General features: G+C 34.3%; 1 protein-coding gene and 1 long non-coding RNA gene across 3 annotated transcripts; both read right to left on the bottom strand.

Annotated features, from left to right (window-relative positions):
• Positions 1-5,814: 5,814 nt before the first annotated feature.
• On the bottom strand, positions 5,815-7,209 carry LOC108076961 (uncharacterized). 2 transcript variants are annotated; one of them, XR_011445895.1, is made up of 3 exons: positions 6,816-7,209; positions 6,190-6,402; positions 5,815-6,108 (listed from the first exon to the last, which is right to left on the bottom strand). It is a non-coding gene; the product is annotated as an uncharacterized lncRNA (long non-coding RNA). The 2 variants fall into 2 exon arrangements; XR_011445894.1 differs by having other exon boundaries at positions 6,186-6,402.
• Positions 7,210-15,492: 8,283 nt separating this feature from the next.
• Positions 15,493-15,981, bottom strand: LOC108076852 (uncharacterized). The gene has a single exon (XM_017169882.1). The coding sequence runs from the start codon at positions 15,979-15,981 to the stop codon at positions 15,493-15,495; it is 489 nt and encodes a 162-aa protein (XP_017025371.1).
• Between the last annotated feature and the right edge of the window lie 2,394 nt (positions 15,982-18,375).

Below are 18,375 nucleotides of genomic sequence, written 5' to 3' on the forward strand. Positions count from 1 at the left end.
CAACCGCCTGAACGCTGGACTCAACTGAGGCGAGCTCGCCAAAAGTATCTTAAAGATGCGCTGCAACAAGTTTTCCTTTTCTTTTTTTTTTTGCCAAAACCATAAAAACAAAAGGCAAATAAACAAACGGGGCAGTGCACGCAAACAAATGCAATTCACGCACACACACACCCACAGTTATGCACACCTGTGCTCGCTTGCAACATTGCAACTGAAGGCAGAGAGATGTATCTGTGAGAACGACTCTTTTTCTCTCTCTCTCTCGTTCCACTCCCACTCACACCAGCACAAAAAGCTGCGATCGCTCTCTTAGGTTCCACAAAAAGCTGCCCCTGCGAGTGGGACAGAGATACATAGCTCTCTCACCGCACACACCAGTGAGTTATTCAAATCACCTACCTTTCCATCTCGCTCACCCCCACGTTTAGGCCCCATCTCTTGCTATATTTAAATTTATGATTATCGCTGTACGTGTGTATGTGCCAGTGTGGGTGTGTGGGTAGCTTGTTTGCTTAATCCAATTGGAGGTGGAGCCGCTCCAGCCACTGCTATTGCCGTGCTCCTCTACCCAATTGAAATAGATCGCATATCGCCGCGTTAACTGTCGCAGGCAGCTTGTGTGGGATTTATTTGGAGCCGCTCGAGCTCTATCCAATTGGATTTGTGTTTAGCAAACTGGTTTCTCCATTGGTTTCTTATTGGCAGGGCTATTTTTAGGCTACTAAATAAATATCAACGATCTTAAAAGCGTTTTAAGTGCGATTACAAAGCATTAGTGATTACTATTAGGGAGGTACTGGGACTCTGAAATAAAGTATACAAACATGTGTAATTTTTGAAATGTTATACTAAAAAAGCACTATTTAAAAATATATAAAATTCATTTAAATTATTAGGAACCTGTACAATTTTTAATTTTCATTTCTAATTAAAATTTAGATAAGACCAATGTATAAATCAAATTTTATAGAAATTATAAGTTAACCACAACAAGACCTCGAGGAGGTAGAAAATTTCACCTTTATTGTATGGCGCCCCATCCTATTAATGTTTGTCTTTCTTCAATCGGCTTACATTGCGTATACTTAATTTTTCATAATCTTCAAATAATCAAAAACATCGATCAACAATTAATTTATAAAAGCATATTAAGTCCACTGTCTGCTCGCAGGCATTAAGCTATTGAAGAGCGGAAAAAATTCAGTTTGAATTCGCCCCGCGGAGATTCCAGCAAAGGGCATTGTTTTTGGCTTCTGTACCGCACTTCGCAGGTTTGGCAGTGGCAGATTTAAAAGGGGTTTTGGAGTTTGAAATAATTCTTTAGTTACTAGAAAATTTTAGAAATATTGAACACTATATTTTTACAATGTTTTAAGCTTTAATTATGATATAAAACAAGAAATTGTTAAATGAAACCTTAGTAAATTCTGTAGAAGAAAGCCAACTTACTCCAAAATGATTTTTTCCAATTTTTAAATTCTTATTAACATACAAAAATGCATTAACACTTATTTATTTATTTTGGATCTAATTCTTTGCATGAATTTGTCTTAAATATGCCTCTTTTTAGCATCCATTTAAATTTTTAAGCAATATTTTAACAAATTTAAAACCTTAAACCCCTTTTGCAATAATTTTCCTGAATCCACCTCTGCCTTACAAGGCATATCGCATACGCACGATCTGCTGACACAATTCCGCGAGCAATTAAGTTGATTCACCTCCGCGGGCTGCAATTTGCCGGCGTTTAAGAAAGCTGTCAATACTGCCGGAGGGGGATCCAACGACGATCGGCGGCGACCTGGGTGCATAATGCGAATAATACTCGGTGGTCACAACTGGGGCCTGGGCCAATTGTTTACCATATGAAGTCCGGCCGGACATTCCAAACTGTCCACTCAAGCTTATTAGCCTGTCGTTTGCATTTCGGCGGCATTTCCACTTTGTTGAAGGCGCCGGCCACCCCGAGATACCCGGATCATCATCGTTCTTGGCTCTCATTGGGACTCAATTTGAATGCAAATTCCAGGCATTGCGAACTTTTGGTCATTCAAATGTTGCCGCGGCAGAGTGGGTATTGAGCAGAGTTACGAGATGGCTGATACCCTATAGAAGGATAAATATAACATGATTAAAAAAAAGAAGGAAAGATCACTATTATTATATTATAGATATATTTTATTTATTATAATTATATTTTATATATTATAAAAATATTTTAAAACATCACTTCTTTCCCATGCTAAAAGATGCTAAAAGCCTCCTTATTTATTTTTGAAGGGTTTTCTCTAACGTTTTCTTTATTAAATAATCACATTTGTTAACTTTTTTCCAGAATAAAGAAGCATTGTATTTTAAATTTTAATTTTAATTCCCATTTAATCTTTGAATTCCCAACTAAATTATTTTAAATCCCCCAGCCAAGAGCTGGCGTACTATTACAAAATGATGGGCTGTCCTTGGGCCTGGTCATATCATGGTTGGTTTGGTTCCTGGAACTCCAATCTATGTTTAAATTACCATTTAAATGCTACTCTCTGCGGCTGTGCGGCATTTCATCACAATGTTACATTCACATTATTCAGCCAGCATAAAATTGCAAACACATATTATTGACACATCATTATCAATCAGAGTTATGCTCAGTTGAAAGTCCGCAATGCTTCCGCCAAGATCTTTGGCTGCTTTTTTTCTACTTTTCTCTGCTTCGGGATTACAGCTAAGTTTTATGACCATGATTTATGGCAGAATTCTTCATAGGCGGCCGTTCTGGTTTGATGGTCCTCCGTCCAAGGCCCGGGCTCGGACCCACTGCACCATGAAGCCTAAGTCTCCTCTCCGGATCGGATCGGATGGAATCGGGCATCGGATACCCGAAAGACACACTCGCTGACACGCACGTCTAGATGCGAGTGCGAGTGCGAGCGTGAGCGTGAGCGTGAGCGTATCTGTATCTGGCAGATACGGCGCACTCTAGCATGCTTTATGGCCTAATCCCGATGGTTAGTTTTGTTCAACATAAACTGCTCGATTTCATGTATTCCATTTAAATGTCATAGAAAGCGGTAGCAAATCAAATTCTTATAGCCTTGTGCTTCGGTTTTACATCCATATTTATTTGCCATAATTTTCGTTGGTTTATGAGATTCTATCTATTTTGTGTAATATGGGAAATACTTTTTAAAGTGTTTAATTTAATATTAATTGGAAGAAAAACACTACAAGTGATTAATAACTTCGGGGTTGTGAATTGGGAATTCATTTTAAATAAATATTTTGATTTGAAAATTTGCAGATTCCAAAGGATAAACATCTATAAGACAAGACCATTTTCATATCTTTATATTACATTGATGACAAAATTAAGTTTATTACATAAGTTTTTAAAGGATAATGTATATTTCTTATTAGTAGTTCAATTTCATATAATAATTATAGTTGTTACATGTTTAGGTTCCCCAAAAAATAAATGCATAACATATTCTTAACCACTTGTTCTTCTTAAATCCATCTTGAAATCCCATTATTTCTTTGGTTTATGGGTTCCTGTCTTTATTTTTCTGTATTTAAAATGAATTTTCTATGTTTAAACTGATACTAATTAGTAAAACAGAAGCATTAAGAAGATAGAATAATTGTAGTGTCAAAGAAAAAGGCTATAAAGAGACTTTGATGTGGGTTAAGATAGGGGTTAATCATAAAATATACACTTGAAAGTGCTACTGGTTTTACCGAAGAAAACCTTATGAATTTTTCACGGTCTAAAGGCCTTTCTTGTAGAATTTATTAATGCAATTAGATTATTTTATATCATTAAAGCTTACTTTCAACTGTAAAATTTAAAGAATTAAATTAAGTTAGAAATATTTTAATACATTTCACAGTAGTTTTTAAAGAATAATACAACATATTTAAAACAAAGGACAGATATTAAAAATTAAAGCTTTAAAGCTAGTTTTTAATTAAAATATTTTCCATAGATTTTTAAGAATTCTGAAATATATCATAAAGTGTACAGCTTCTTCCCATATTCAATCTTTGGTCTTTACCTTTGGCTCCCCAATGGCAACTCATCCATTTATGTACATCTATCATATGTAAAGCTCCTTGGGAAACCATTTCTCACTTCACACTTACCGGCACGCCATCTCGGGCACATTTTTCTCTTTAACGCATTTAAACCCCTAATGGTTAACCCCGAAAAAACTTTGCATTTAAATTGAAATGCGGAACGCAAACAATCGGGGAAAAGCAATTAAATGTGATATGAAAGGGGTTGTCTATGACTGGCAGGCACCGTTGACAAATTGTGCGATTATGCAAAAGCCAGGCAGAGAAACAGAAAGTTTTATGGCCCTAATTGTCGCGTTACAACACCCGCAAAAAGAAGAAACGCAAAGTGCAGACAACAAAAGGCCATGTAATTAGGGAGCCAGCTCCACTCTGGCTCTCTTCCAAAGTCGAAATTCTTCTGGAGCATTACAAATGAGCCATTGGCGTGATGTTACCCTGATTATTTTAATTTTTTATTAACGCTCTTTTCCTTTTGTTTAATTGTTTTTTAAGCAAAATCTCGCCCGAGAGGGCTGAAATGTTTGCGTTGCATTTTTATTTATGGTTTATTTTTAAAGTGGTCATAATCTTTGGAATTTATGAAACTTTATGGAGCATAAATAAATATTTTATAGGGAGATTTTTGACCTTTTTATTAATTGTATATATAAATAATATATTCTTTTCTTTTTATTTTAATATTATATCGTTTTTATATATATTTTTATAAGTTATATGTGTTTGAAAGGGGAACCCTATTAAATCTTTAATGTGAGTCTCTTTAGGGTTTCCATTCGATAACAATTAACTCGCTTATCAAACAGGTCTTTAAAAAATTTAATTTAAAATTATAGACCTAAGATAAAACGTGTTTAATTTAGGTAAAACCTTTCAGAATAGATTCACTTGTTACAAGTGCTGCTTTTTTATATTTCTAGACTGTAAAATCCGGCAATTGCTTGAGATATCTATCGGAAAAACACTTTTTGTATTTCAAATTGCTTTTCATCTCAATAGTTAATTATTTTGTAGAGATTTTCAACAGTTTAACAGTTTGGTAGGGCAGGTTGGCGCCAAAAACCTACTTGAACACTTGGTTAATTGGGGCTTACAATTTGTTTTGAGTTTGGGTTTTGGGTTGGGTTATTATAGATGCACTTCCTAATTGAATTGCAATGCAATTGGTTGAAATAATTGATGAGTTAATGAGGTAATGAAGGTGAGGCTGCAGTCAAGATCAGAGATACACGTCAAGTGGGAAATAAGCCATTAAATATTACAATATAGGAAATCTGATATGGATAACATTGAATTTGTAATTTAAGATTTGGCTTTTGTATAAATATTTATAATTGATTGAGACCCTTAGCAGCATTTAGGGAAGAATAAGTATTGAAGAAATTAATTTTTTAAAAGTAGAAAAATATTTTAATACTTTTCAGTACCTTAAATTTACAAGTTATTTATTTTAAATTAACTTTTTATCACATATGCTATTTTTGTATAATTCACTGAGACCTTTGGCTTCATTTTGGAAAAAATAATTGTTGGAGTAATTATTTTGTTGTAAATAGAAAATATTATAATGCTTTTTAGTACCTATTATTTCATTTAAATGTATTTTTACCACCTTAATAAACTTTTCCAACTCCCTCAACATTTTTAAATATTATTTGCTATTTTCCAAAATATTTCTAAATTATTAAATAAAATTTCAACGCTTCTTGTCGGCTTAATGCTTTGACTTTTATATTACCCCAAGGCATACTATATATACATAGACTCTATAAACTAAAACTGAACGAATCCAGAAGAAAATGCAGCATTTAAGAGACGCAAAAATGCTGTACAACAAGCGCCAAGTTTGCCTTGCACAAATCAAAGCCGCTTTGCCGTTTGCCTTTTGCCGTTTGTGTACCACTTTGGACATATATGGAAAAATTAGTGGGATGTTTTCGGATTGTCCAGTGTCCAGAGATCTGGAGGAGCTGCTGCATATAGGCTCGTTGTCCAAGGTGTCGTCGTCATTAGCAGTTAGCAGTTAGCAGTTGGTGGCTGCAATGGAGAAAGACCGAGAAATGTACGAAATGGTTTGGCTTTGAAGCACTTTTTGATTATGAAATTTGATGTACTCGCCAACAGTCCGTGTCGATGTGCGGCATTTTGGTGTGTGTGGTGTCCCCACGGATTGGAGTGGCAACAACATTTCCTCACGCCAATAAACGTGCAATTATAATAAAAATAATCACAGGGGGCGACTGCTGATCCTCTCCATTTGGTCATAACCAGACGGGGCCAAAACCGTTGAGATGGCCAAGATCCAAGAAGGTGCACAGAGGAAAAATTGTGCTGTTAAAGATAATATGTTAAGGATTTTTTATAAAGTTTTTAAATTGTTTAAGCTTAACCAGTTTGAAAGTTTAAAAATATAACAATAAGGGGTCTAGAAATTGGTCTTCAGATATTTTAATTCCCTTTTTAAATTGTTAAAAACATATTTTTGAATAGGTTTAAACCTGAGAGCTCTCTATATTAATGTTATACATACATAATAATAAATATTTAATATTAATAATAAATTAAAATAAATTAAATGGCCAACACTCCTTCTCCTTTAAAGGAGTTGGTTTTTCTTTAACTAAATTTCTGCATTTTATAATATTAATAAAATATATTAATTATACTTTATAATATTTAAAATTAATAGCAATTCAAGCTTAGTTTCAAATTAAAATTTTTCTAAAATTTTTTTCCCAGTGCACCTTTTTTATTCGTTTGATCATTGCGATCCTCACTTGAACGCCGGTCTCCATCGACTTCTTTTGCGCTCCTTCCCGACTGGATTATCGCCTTTTCGAACAGCTTTTTCTCCTTTCGTTCCCGTTCTCATTCCCATTTTCATTCCCACTACGCTGGCCATTCGCTCTCTATCTCATTGCGACGACAATTGGCGAGTAATTGCTGCTGCATAATAATTCTCCATCCATCGTTGGCCTGGTCAAGTTTTTGCTCCCCTTTGGCGGCGGGGACTTTTTGCCGGCCCCTCCATTCATTTAATCCATTTTTGGTTGAGTGAGTTTCCTGAAATTCATATCGAAATTATTTATATATAAATATATATCTCAGATGTATAAAAATTCATTTTTTTTCCCCTAATCTAATAAAGAGAATTAATTAAAAATGGCATGAAAAATGGTATAAATTAACGCAGCAATTAGACACAAATTCCATTACAAGGTGAGAGAGCTCTGAAAAAAAAATACCTTAAATGGCATGGCCAACTAAAAAGTGGCAAAAATAATGCATAAAAAATGGTTGCAAGCAAAATAAAAAGAGAAACACAAAATTAGCATTGCCAATCGAGTTGGGTTGAAATTTAGGAGTTGAGAAGGTTGCACTATGAAAATTATTATTATGGGTGGAGCAAGTTTTATAATTGTTCTGTCATGGGAATGCCTTAGAAATCATTAATTTATGGTGATTTTTTTTTTTTTTAAATAAAAATATATTTTAATGGGAAATACAAATAAATTAAATAAGACTTTATTCTGCTTAAATATGCAAGGAAAATTAATTTCAATTAAATTAGCTTCTCTGTTATTTCTAAATATGATAATTATAAATTCCTTTAATACTTTTGTGCAAATTTTGGAAAAAACTCTTCTCAAACTACCTTTTCATGAGAAAAACCAACTAGGTAAGCATTGATTCTCCTCTTTTCTAAATATCTCTCCCCTTTAATCCTTTCTTAAATCAGTTTTTACAACTCTTTTACCTAATCAATCATTAGCTGTCCATTAGTGTTTATCTACGGCTAACTATCCATCAAAATCCAACTAGAAAAAAACACATTTTCCACGGTCATCAAATCAATATTCAAAGAGCCTTCCACTACCAAATTGGCAACAATCTGTCAGATGCATTTCATAAAGCTCAAACGGCGTCAGCTACGATCCGATCCCAGCTGAAAGGAGTAGAAAAAGTCGAAAATTGCTTTATGAACACGTTTCAATGGCCTGGCTAGCATGTTCGTTGTCATGTACTCCATGGCTGCAGTCGAGGGAGAGAGACACTTCTCCGGGCCTGATGAAATCGATCATTTTCCCACGATCTAGCCACAGGCTCCGATCGGATCGGTTGTCAGCAGCAGCAGCAGCCACCAGAGCCCCAAGTCTCAATGACTAACTCTAACTGCACAACAAGTGGCAAAAATATATAAAAAAAAAAAAAAAACCTGACCAATAGCAGGCATTACTTGATTTGTATGTGCTGCTATGTAAATGCTATAAAAGGATTTTGATTACGAACAAATGCCGGCCCCGCCAGCGGTACAACATGGGCCTAAAGGTGTCTGAATTCTATTGGGATGTTGGGATGTGGCTGAGTCGATGAGGACGTGGATGTGAATGTGCTGACGGGAGCCTATTTCTCTCCTTAAAGGCGGAAGCATGACTGGGCGCCTTTTAGCCAAAGACAGGTTTTTAACCATCCCATTGATCGATATCATGGAGCTGTGAAATTAAATGAATTTAAATTCGATTTTTGTTTAAACCTTTTGCTGTTTAATTGATATTTCAGTGGGGTTTTGTATTTAACAGGATAGGTTGGCTATTTAACTACGGTATTTTGTAGAAATATTTTCTGAAACCAACTCCGCTCTAAATAAAATTATTTTAAAAACGAATTTCTCTTTTCTTCCTTCTTATACTTTTTTGAAAAATCATAGACCCTCTCTACCCACCTTAAATCATGAATAAACATATTTTCCCCTCACGGTTTTATTCTAATTAGCAGTCACCGTGTTGGCCCTTTCCCCTATACGTTTCAACGCCTTTTAACCTCATCCACTGGTCTTACGCACTCGCCATGACTGGTAAGAAAAATACAATATTTGAGCAGCTTAATTGGGGCGGATCCGCTCAGTTCTTTGGCATGTTTTCTATTTGTCTAATTTGTCAAGTTTTGACTGGTATTTTTTCTTTTTTGTAAAACGGAAATGATCCGACAAAAAGTCTGTCTGTGGCTTATGGATTACCAACTGAGGTTTCGAATGAATTGGAAAGCGTGGCCAGATTTTTGGTTTGGGTTGAGGCAAATGGAAAAATATATATATATTTAAATTGATCCCATTGGGCTCGTGTTCAAACAATGCTTTTTATTGAGACCTGATTGGGCCAAGCGTGCTTCGATATTTGTTTATTATTATTGTCATCGATACGTGGCCGAGCATCTATGAAGAAGTTTATCTTTGGGTTTTGAGATTACAAAGCGAAGCGTGTGGGTGATCAGGGAAGGATCTAAGAAGCTTAACTTTGAAGTTTGTATTTCGAAAATTAGCAAAAAACCGGAGGTTTACTTTAAAGATTTGTCAGGAAAAATAAAAAATATTAAGATATTGGAGAAGGATCTTTAGTTTCTTAAAATTTTTAAACCCATGTCAATATTTTTAACATTTAGAAAAATTTAACAACAATGTTATCCTAATAAAAACTAACATAGAAAAACCTAAAATCAATACATTCTTTGATTATTCCACAAAAATACCGAAGCAAGTTCCCGTTGTTGTTTTTTGCTGTTATTTTTAGTAAATTTAGTTTTACTTTTCACAACACAATTGTGAATAAAGCAGATATCTTGTCTAGAGATGATCTATAAATTAAATAGTATTTAAGTAATTAAAAATATATGTTCTATATTATCTTTCCTGGTATCCTTTTTTTCCTTTGTCTTTGAGTTAAGTCATATGTGCCAGCAGTTTTAATCATATTTAATTGTTGCATTAGTACCTAAAAGATTTTTGTTTTAAGATCTTACTCAGACAATAATATGTTCTATATTTACCTTTATTAAACTAATATAAACTTTTTATTAATATTAACTATTAAAACTTGTATATCTTCCGGGATGTATTCCTGGCAAATGTTGTTTTATAATTATGTATATCATTTATTTTTTTAGAAATGATTTAAAAATACAAACTCGGTTCCAATGTGTTTTCCACAAAAAGAGTAAGACTTCTTTGTTATACCCTTGCAGGGTATTATAATTTCAGTCAGAAGTTTGCAACGCAGTGAAGGAGACGTTTCCGACCCTATAAAGTATATATATTCTTGATCAGCATCAACAGCCGAGTCGATATAGCCTTGTCCGTCTGTCCGTCTGTCCATCTGTCCGTCTGTCCGTCTGTCCGTCTGTCCGTCTGTCTGTTTCTACGCAAACTAGTCCCTCAGTTTTAAAGCTATCTGAATGAAACTTTGCATATAGTCTTCTATATACTCTCACTGCTATATATGTCGGAACGGGCCGGATCGGACGACTATATCATATAGCTGCCATACAAATGTTCGATAAATCTTTCGAAAAAAAATTATAACTTTGCTGTTTTTTAACATTTTTGCACCATTTTTTAGATATGGCCATTCTATATTATTTCTGAATTTTGGTAAAAATTTTATGAAAATCGGACGACTATATCTTATAGCTGCCATAGAAACGATCGGGAAATTAATAGGAAACAAATTATAACTTCGTTGTTTTTCAACGTATTTTCATCTACTCTGAGATATAAGCTTATTTTATTATTGTAGAATTTTGGTATAAATTTCATGAAAATCGGACAACTATATCATATAGCTGCCATAGGAGCGATCGGTAGATGTAGAGAAAATGTAAAGGTGTGAATGTAAAACTGTAACTGTCAAACTGTAAACATTATAAGTATAGTTGAAATGTAATGAAATAATATCTGCAAGGGTATACAAACTTCGGCGTGCCGAAGTTAGCTTCCTTTCTTGTTTTTTTTTTTATTTTTTAGCTTAGAAACTCCTTTCTAGATCCTTACTTCTTCACAGTCAAAATACAACTGAATGGTGTTGGTAAAAAATAAATTTCCCAATCCCACCCTTTCGGTGGTAAAAAATGAACAGCATTTCAACCCTTTCGCTTACTTCCAGTCTCTGATTTTTGCATAGACCAAAGATGGTCTTTCTATTTTTTTTAGAACTCTTCCAATACCAACAATAACAACCCCTTCGATGGGAAGAAGGTGGAATTCGTTCCGAAAGCCAGATGGCGCTGCAGCGCCATTTTTGTACAATTTCCGCGGGACATTCTCATTAGGAAGAGAAAAACTTGTGAATAATTTATATAATTAATACCCCGCTATGATGGCCACGCACAGCTGGCATTTAGTTGCAAGTGGAGGACAGCAGAGAGATCTGCTCTCTCAGCTGCTGTTTAATAAAATATTTTAAATAATTCCGTAATCTAAATGCAGTCATCGTCAGAGCAACAAAACAGGCCCAAGAACGTTGGCGACGTATTCCTCTACGGATGCAACAGGATGCCGAGATGCTGAGATGCTGGGATGCTGAGAGGCTGAGAAAGAAATTCTAAATACCAACGAGTCACAGCAGCAGCATCCAGCACAAATCACAAATTGTCACGTTAATAGTGGCAGCCATCCCCCATACCGATCTCCATCCCGATTCCCCATCCCCTCATTTGAGCTTGTCTTGCATTTCGCATCCGTATAAATGCAATGTAAATTTTTTTGTCTTGTGCGCGCCATTGCATATGTCAAGACAGCAACAAAACTAAGGCTAACAGGAAAATTTGAGATGAGATTGTGAGAACTATCGGTAATCTGAGGGAAATGGAGGATTCATTTTATGATGGAAATATTAAAAAATATATTTATTTTGTTTAAAGAAGGATAGTTGTGTAAGTTGTAATTTATTTACTAATTTAAAAATATTTAAAAATGCTGAGTGAGGTTTATTGGGTTTATCAATTTAATTTTTCCTTAAAAAAGTTAGAGGAAATAAAAGAAAATAATTAGAATATCTATAAGCACAAAAACTTATCCAAAAGTAGTTAAAGAAATGTAAGCAGTGAAATTAAGTATTCATTTCTGTTTGGGATCTATTTCTTTACCCTTCTGCTTATTTATTTATATAATGCTTTCATCTTAAATATTTTTAAAAAATGTATTAATAAATCACAATTTAATTTACCAATTTGAAATATTTAAAATTAAAATCCAGCTCGTTTCGTGCCCCAGAAAATCCCCACCAAACTTGCCCATCTCTAGAACCCCAGCCTGATGGACTGGCATTGGCAGCCACTCTTCTCGTCTCTCTCAGCACGTTTCGCCTTGATAATTTATGAGACGCCTTATTAACATCAGTCAGCATCGGCAGAAGCTGCAAAAGACTCTGTCTTCACTCGTCGTTGCTTGGCCAGCGGCATCCAACTGGCTTTCTCGGAAAGGAATCTCCGCTTTTTGTTGTCTCTCTCTCTGCACTTCTTGTTGGCTGCCACATTTTCCCTCATTTTAATGTAATTTCTGCTGTTTAATTTGTAAATTATTTTAATGCCGGCTTTGTCATAATTTATTGCTTGTCCTCTTGTCGCCAGGAATCCGTGTATCCGGTAGATACATATATATATTTTCCCATTGGTACTGACGAGCTATACGAGCATGCAAATCAGACGGCCAAAAACTCCTCAGTAAGAGCCTCATTCTATGCAAATTTCTCGGTTGGCTCGTTAGGTGGTCAGCCGTTGGGATTTGCATAAGTATGTTGACTTTCAATTAAATGCCAAAGCTCGATCAGTTGTTAAAGGCATTCCGAATGTTAATTCTCAAGTGCATTTGATTGTAAAGCCCGGCTTGCCGAAACGAAATGGGGGAATTTCTGGCACTAAATGGTGAAGTTTTGATACTCTAAAGATACAAATTTACATAAAAAGTGATTATTTAAAAATTTTTATTAAAAATACTAGGAAAAATAAGACTTTTTTCTTATATAAACTATTTTTTAATATGAAATTCCTTTTCAAAATAATATTAATATAGATTACTGTAATGTTTTAATCATATTATATTTAAGTATATAATAATATAATAATTGTTTCATTTAAAATAAATTCCTGGTATAATTAAATTAATTATAATTGAATTAAATGCCAACTATATCATAGCTTATATACACCTAAACAGTTCGAAAACAACATTCACATTTATAAGGCACAACAATCAGTTCAATGACAAGCAGAGCAAATAAGTAAGTTTTGTGCTATTCGAATCAAAGTCAATTGAGGGCAACAAAATGTTTGCATAAATTTTAAAAGGAAACCTGGCCTTAATTGTACTCTAAACAATTAGCAATTGTGCATAAACAAAGCTTCAATAATTGATAGCAGAGAGCTACTTAAAAGGATTTTACTGAAGGACAATTAAGTGAATGATTTTTCATAATTTAATGTTAAATTAGCTACTCCTGGATATTGCCCAAGGACCATGACGAATCTCTGATAAATTGGCACTCTACCAGCGGCAAGTTCAAGTCCACTCTTCTCTTCTCACCCAAATTACAGTATTTAAAAATCTTTAATAAGCGCAAAATCTGGAATGGAATACACACACGAGACCCACTTCAGATGCACTCGAACCTGGGGGCGTGTCGGCGATCTTGAAAAGCGCCGACACCTCAACACATCATCATCACCAACCCAGTCGTCGTCGACATTGAAAGCCGAACAGTAGCCGTCAGATGCTGCCAACATTCTTTTTTTTTTTTGCCAGCGTCTGAGGCAATATTTAAATTGATTGAGGCCCTGACTCACACTGAATTGAAAGCCGCTAAGATCGGAGACGGAAAATTTACGTTCGTTGGAAATGGAAATCATGGCATTGTGAAAATCACTTCAACAATGCACAATTTTGTCGTCTATTTATGCCAGGTAACTCGTAGAGTAGAAGAGTATATGGGTTTTTAGGTAAGGCAGGGTACAGATATAAAAATGTTGAAAATAATTTAAATACAACTTGGTTTTTATTCTGTTTAGATTTATATAAATTTTGTTAAATTTTATATTTAAAAATCTTAAAATACTCCTAAAAAACTGATTAAAAAGTTATAGAAATAAAAGTTGAAGCCCAAAAAGTATGCAATGCTTTTGTAACAAATTAAGTAGGTATTTAATGGTCGTGGCGATCTCTACTCCATGTCAAACCGAAATGATTTTCATTGTTTCTAATGAATAAAGCGGAAATACTCTGCCAGCTTATGTAAAAGTTCACAAAATCATTAAGGGGGGGGTAAGGTTAATTCGGTGCAAAAAAGGCCACTTTTCAAAAAGTTATTGTGGCGGAATGGCTAACGTTAGCTTAATGAATTAAATACCATATAATAACACAACATTTGAATAATTTTTAATAAATTTTGTATTGAAAAATATTTAGAGGTAGAGAAGTTATAGGGAATCTCCCGAGTCGCCTCCAAAAAAAGTTGTTTTGCGGTGTACATCCTAACAGTCCACAGGATCATCCGATCTAAAAAAATTATACCTCATTCGTTAAAGGATAAGTGTCCCGAGGTATTCACGAAGAGTTTTTATTTTTAAAATTTTTTCCCTATTTTTTATCAAAATTTGAAGTCAAAACCCCGATTTTTGACAAAAAAATTAAGTTAATTTGTTAAATAAAAAATATAAGAAAATTAAAAATTAAAAAAAGCTCCACGTGAATACCTGTAGAATTATCCAAAGAAGTTATGTTCCAAATTTCAAACCGATTGGTTGAGTAGATTTTGAGTTATCGTGTACACCGATTTTCAAAATGGCATTTTTCAGGAGAGCGCTTTAAACTTTGCGATTCTCATGCATTGAACACCAACCGACCTTCGTTCAACTCCGCATAACTTTGTCAATATTCCTATGATCGATGTAAAACTTGGACATAATATTCTTAAGATGTTGAACTTTTAAAATAAAAAATAAAAAAAAATTTACGAAAAAAAAAATTAAATACCTTACCCCCCCCTTAAATCATTTGCTCAATGCTCTCGATTTTTCGCCAGCATTCCATTTAACTTAGTTCATGGTAATGGAGTCCAATCAGCGACCGATTAACTGACTAACTAGCCTCGTGATTTCTAAATAATTATGCAAATTCTTGATTTGCAATTGCAATTATTGTTACGTTAATAAGCAGAAGTCAAAGCTGAAACAACAACAACAAAAAACTTGGTAAATTATTCAAACGAAAAATTGTTTTTCAACAGCTGCAAAGATCGAACTCAAATCTGACACACACCGAGAAAAAGAGACAAAAGTTGGCAACAAGGCGACATTGCAGTTAAAGTGTTGTTGCCAACAGAGTGTTGCTGTTGCTTTTGTTGTTGTTGTGTCCTCGGCCTGGGGCCAGAAGCTGACTGAATGGCTGGCAGCTGTCAGTCAGTTGGACGTTTTTGACCAAAATCGTGTAAAAACCGTTGAAAACGACAAACGACACGTCGCCAGGCAGCTGAAGTCTCGAGCCAACAGATGCAAGCTTTTCCAATTGAAACTTTTTCGAGATGGTTGCGTGAGTTTCAATCAATATTTAAAATAAAAATTCAAATAAAACGTTGCCTTTATTATACTTTACAAGATTTAATTTCCAGTGCGATCTGTAAAGCTAACTATCAGTTCTGTGCTGCTCACAATTTCATCGTCCCTTTGGACTGTGCACACAGCCTTGAAAAAGCCACGAGGCATTACATATGGCCAGCCGTCTGTCTTGATAATCACATCCTTGACATAGTATTCACCCTTTGGTATGGGACACGTGTGGTTGATAAAGGGTACATCCGTATTCTTGCCAAATTCCATACTCGGAGCAAAGTATTTCCAATAGGTATCGATGAACTGGCAAAAGGGTATCTTTGATGCCGAATAAAGAGTCTGCTTGTAATTCCCACTACCAGTGGCATCGTTGTAAGATTCTACAGACACAACAAAATTATTACCCATATCCTCTTTGAAGATCAAGGTTCCATTGAGTCTGTGATCTCTGCCCAAAAGACGGGCACGAAAGTATGTAATCGAGCCGGATGATTTCAACGACTCGAATCTGGCTTTATAAGGTTTTTCTAGGGACATCTGAAACTTTATCAAAATGGAAAAGATTATTCAAGGGAAGCTTTGGAATAGGCTGATTCCTGGAGTCCTTACCAAAGCTTCTTTTAATAATATTAGAAAAATTAAACACTGTAACTTCACTGCAACCATTGTTATTCTGCGAAAATTTAAAATTATTTAGCTGTTCAATTTGTGTTCCTTTTGATATTTATAGTTTAATAAAAATACTATTTATGTAATAACTACAGATGGTGAAAATTAATAGCTTTTCTAAACTTAATTAATAGATTAACTTATATTTATTTGGTATTTCTCACCCAAATTATAGTATTTAAAAATCTTTAATAAGGGCAAAATCTGGAATGGAATACACACACGAGACCCACTTCAGATGCACTCGAACCTGGGGGCGTGTCGGCGATCTTGAAAAGCGCCGATATTTATAGTTTAATCTATTTGTGTAATAATTACAGATGGTGAAAATTAATCGCGTGTCTAAACTTAATTAATAGATAAACTGATATTTATTTGATATTTAAAATATAATTTATTTTATTGAGGCAAAGTTATCACTATTTCAAAGGCAAAGTTTTAACTATTTCAAAGGCAAAGTCGTTACTATTTCAAAAGCTATACTCCAATGATTTTTTAAAACTTCTTTTTTCAGAATCCCATCCCTAGTTCCCCTCCCCTTTCCATGGTGCTGCCTTAACGCTTTTTGTCACCGGATTTCTCAGTTGGCCGACCCCGTCGCATTGCCTTTTCCTCGACTCTGCCCGCAGACCGATTAATTGTTGGCACTGCGCAAGCGCGCGAGCCTCTCCTCAAAAGTTTTGTTTTGTTCGGTTGGAAAATGTAAATTATACTTGGTGGCATTTTTTTATCCTCTCCTCAGTTGGGCTTTTAATGAGGTACAACTATTTGCATTTTGATTGACAGCACTGGAGATTGTCGAAATTGGACATGCGCAAGGATGCATATTTGGCAAATGTGATAATGATGCTGGTAACAAAAATAAAAACCATCGAAAAATTCCACAAAAATAATTTACTTGATTTTAAAATTGTTATTTCAGTCTGGAAAACTGTTGATTTTTTTAATTGTACTAAAAGTTGAGGCAGTTACCACAAAAGGGGTTAAAATCGTGGAGGTTTAAGTATTACAGTGTACAAGGTCACACTGCAAATGTTCTAAAAAAGGATAAAGGGGTAAACATAATATAACCGCTCTCAGTTTTTTATCAAAGGGTTGGTTAACCATTCCACTGCCACCCTAAAAACGCAGCCTTCAGCGTTCCAATGAGGCATTCATTTTCCGTTTTTTATTAGCGTCGCGCACATTTCATTGCGCATATTCAAATTTTCTCCTGGTTTTTTCTTTAAATTGGAAACCTTTCCAGGGAACAGAAATTTGTATAAAAGGCGGACTCTCCTCAGGACTCTGCAGTCAATCGTAAGTTGACGTTTCTCGCGAAAGGATCTGTACTTTGGATTACTCTGACTGGGATTACACTTCTAATTGGATTACTTACTCAAGGATTATTTTTATAAATAAACTTTGTGTATTTTTTAAATATTTTGTTGTGTTTTTTTTTTAATATTTTGTTGTGTATTTTAATTATTTTCTTATTATTATTTAGATTTAGGATTACTTAAAGAATGAATTTAATAATATTTCATATTTTTTGAATCACTTTTCTGCATTGTTTTTTCTGAGTTAACTTGAAAATATTTTTCCAGCATTAATAATAATTATGTTAAATTTTTTATGGTTTTTATTTCTTTATTAATAATTTTCTTATGAATATCTTTAATTTAAAGTCATAAATTACATGAATATTATATAATAAAATTCGTAACCTTAATTTTATATTATTTTAAATTATTATACATTTTTCTGTTTAGTAACTTACTACTTTTTGCTTCTTTTTTAAGACATTATTCATTAAGTATTATTAATACTTTCTTTTAATTTTCAATTCACACAATTTCTCTATACATAATTTCCTCGAATTTTATTGCCCAATTTCTTCTCGCTGATTTTTATCGCTTCTAATTTGCTGTAATTAGCACTGGGAACAAATGTATATTTAATTTTGATTTTTCGCGATTTCTGCCTCGTTGAAGGCCTTAAGCAAATACTACAACAATTTGCGTGCCAAATTGTGAACAGAGAGGAGGCAGCCGCCACAGCAACGCAACTGTTTATGCATTTTGTGCAGCGAGTGCAACAAATTTAATTGTGCCGATAGACATGCATTGGCAGTAAAAACCAAAAACTAATAATACTTGCAAACAGCACAAAAATATGGACTAGTAAAAAAACCTTAGCTAAAGTGGCTATAAAAATGCACAGCATAGCACCGAAAATTTCAGCCCAGCGACCATGCAATGATATCATTTCGACTTCGTATGC

Source organism: Drosophila kikkawai, chromosome 2L, assembly GCF_030179895.1.
Source record: "Drosophila kikkawai strain 14028-0561.14 chromosome 2L, DkikHiC1v2, whole genome shotgun sequence".
NCBI classification, from domain to species: Eukaryota; Metazoa; Arthropoda; class Insecta; order Diptera; family Drosophilidae; genus Drosophila; species Drosophila kikkawai.

Excerpts from the sequence above, each read along its gene's own strand:
- LOC108076852 (XM_017169882.1), bottom strand. The coding sequence starts at position 15,981 with ATGTCCCTAGAAAAACCTTATAAAGCCAGATTCGAGTCGTTGAAATCA.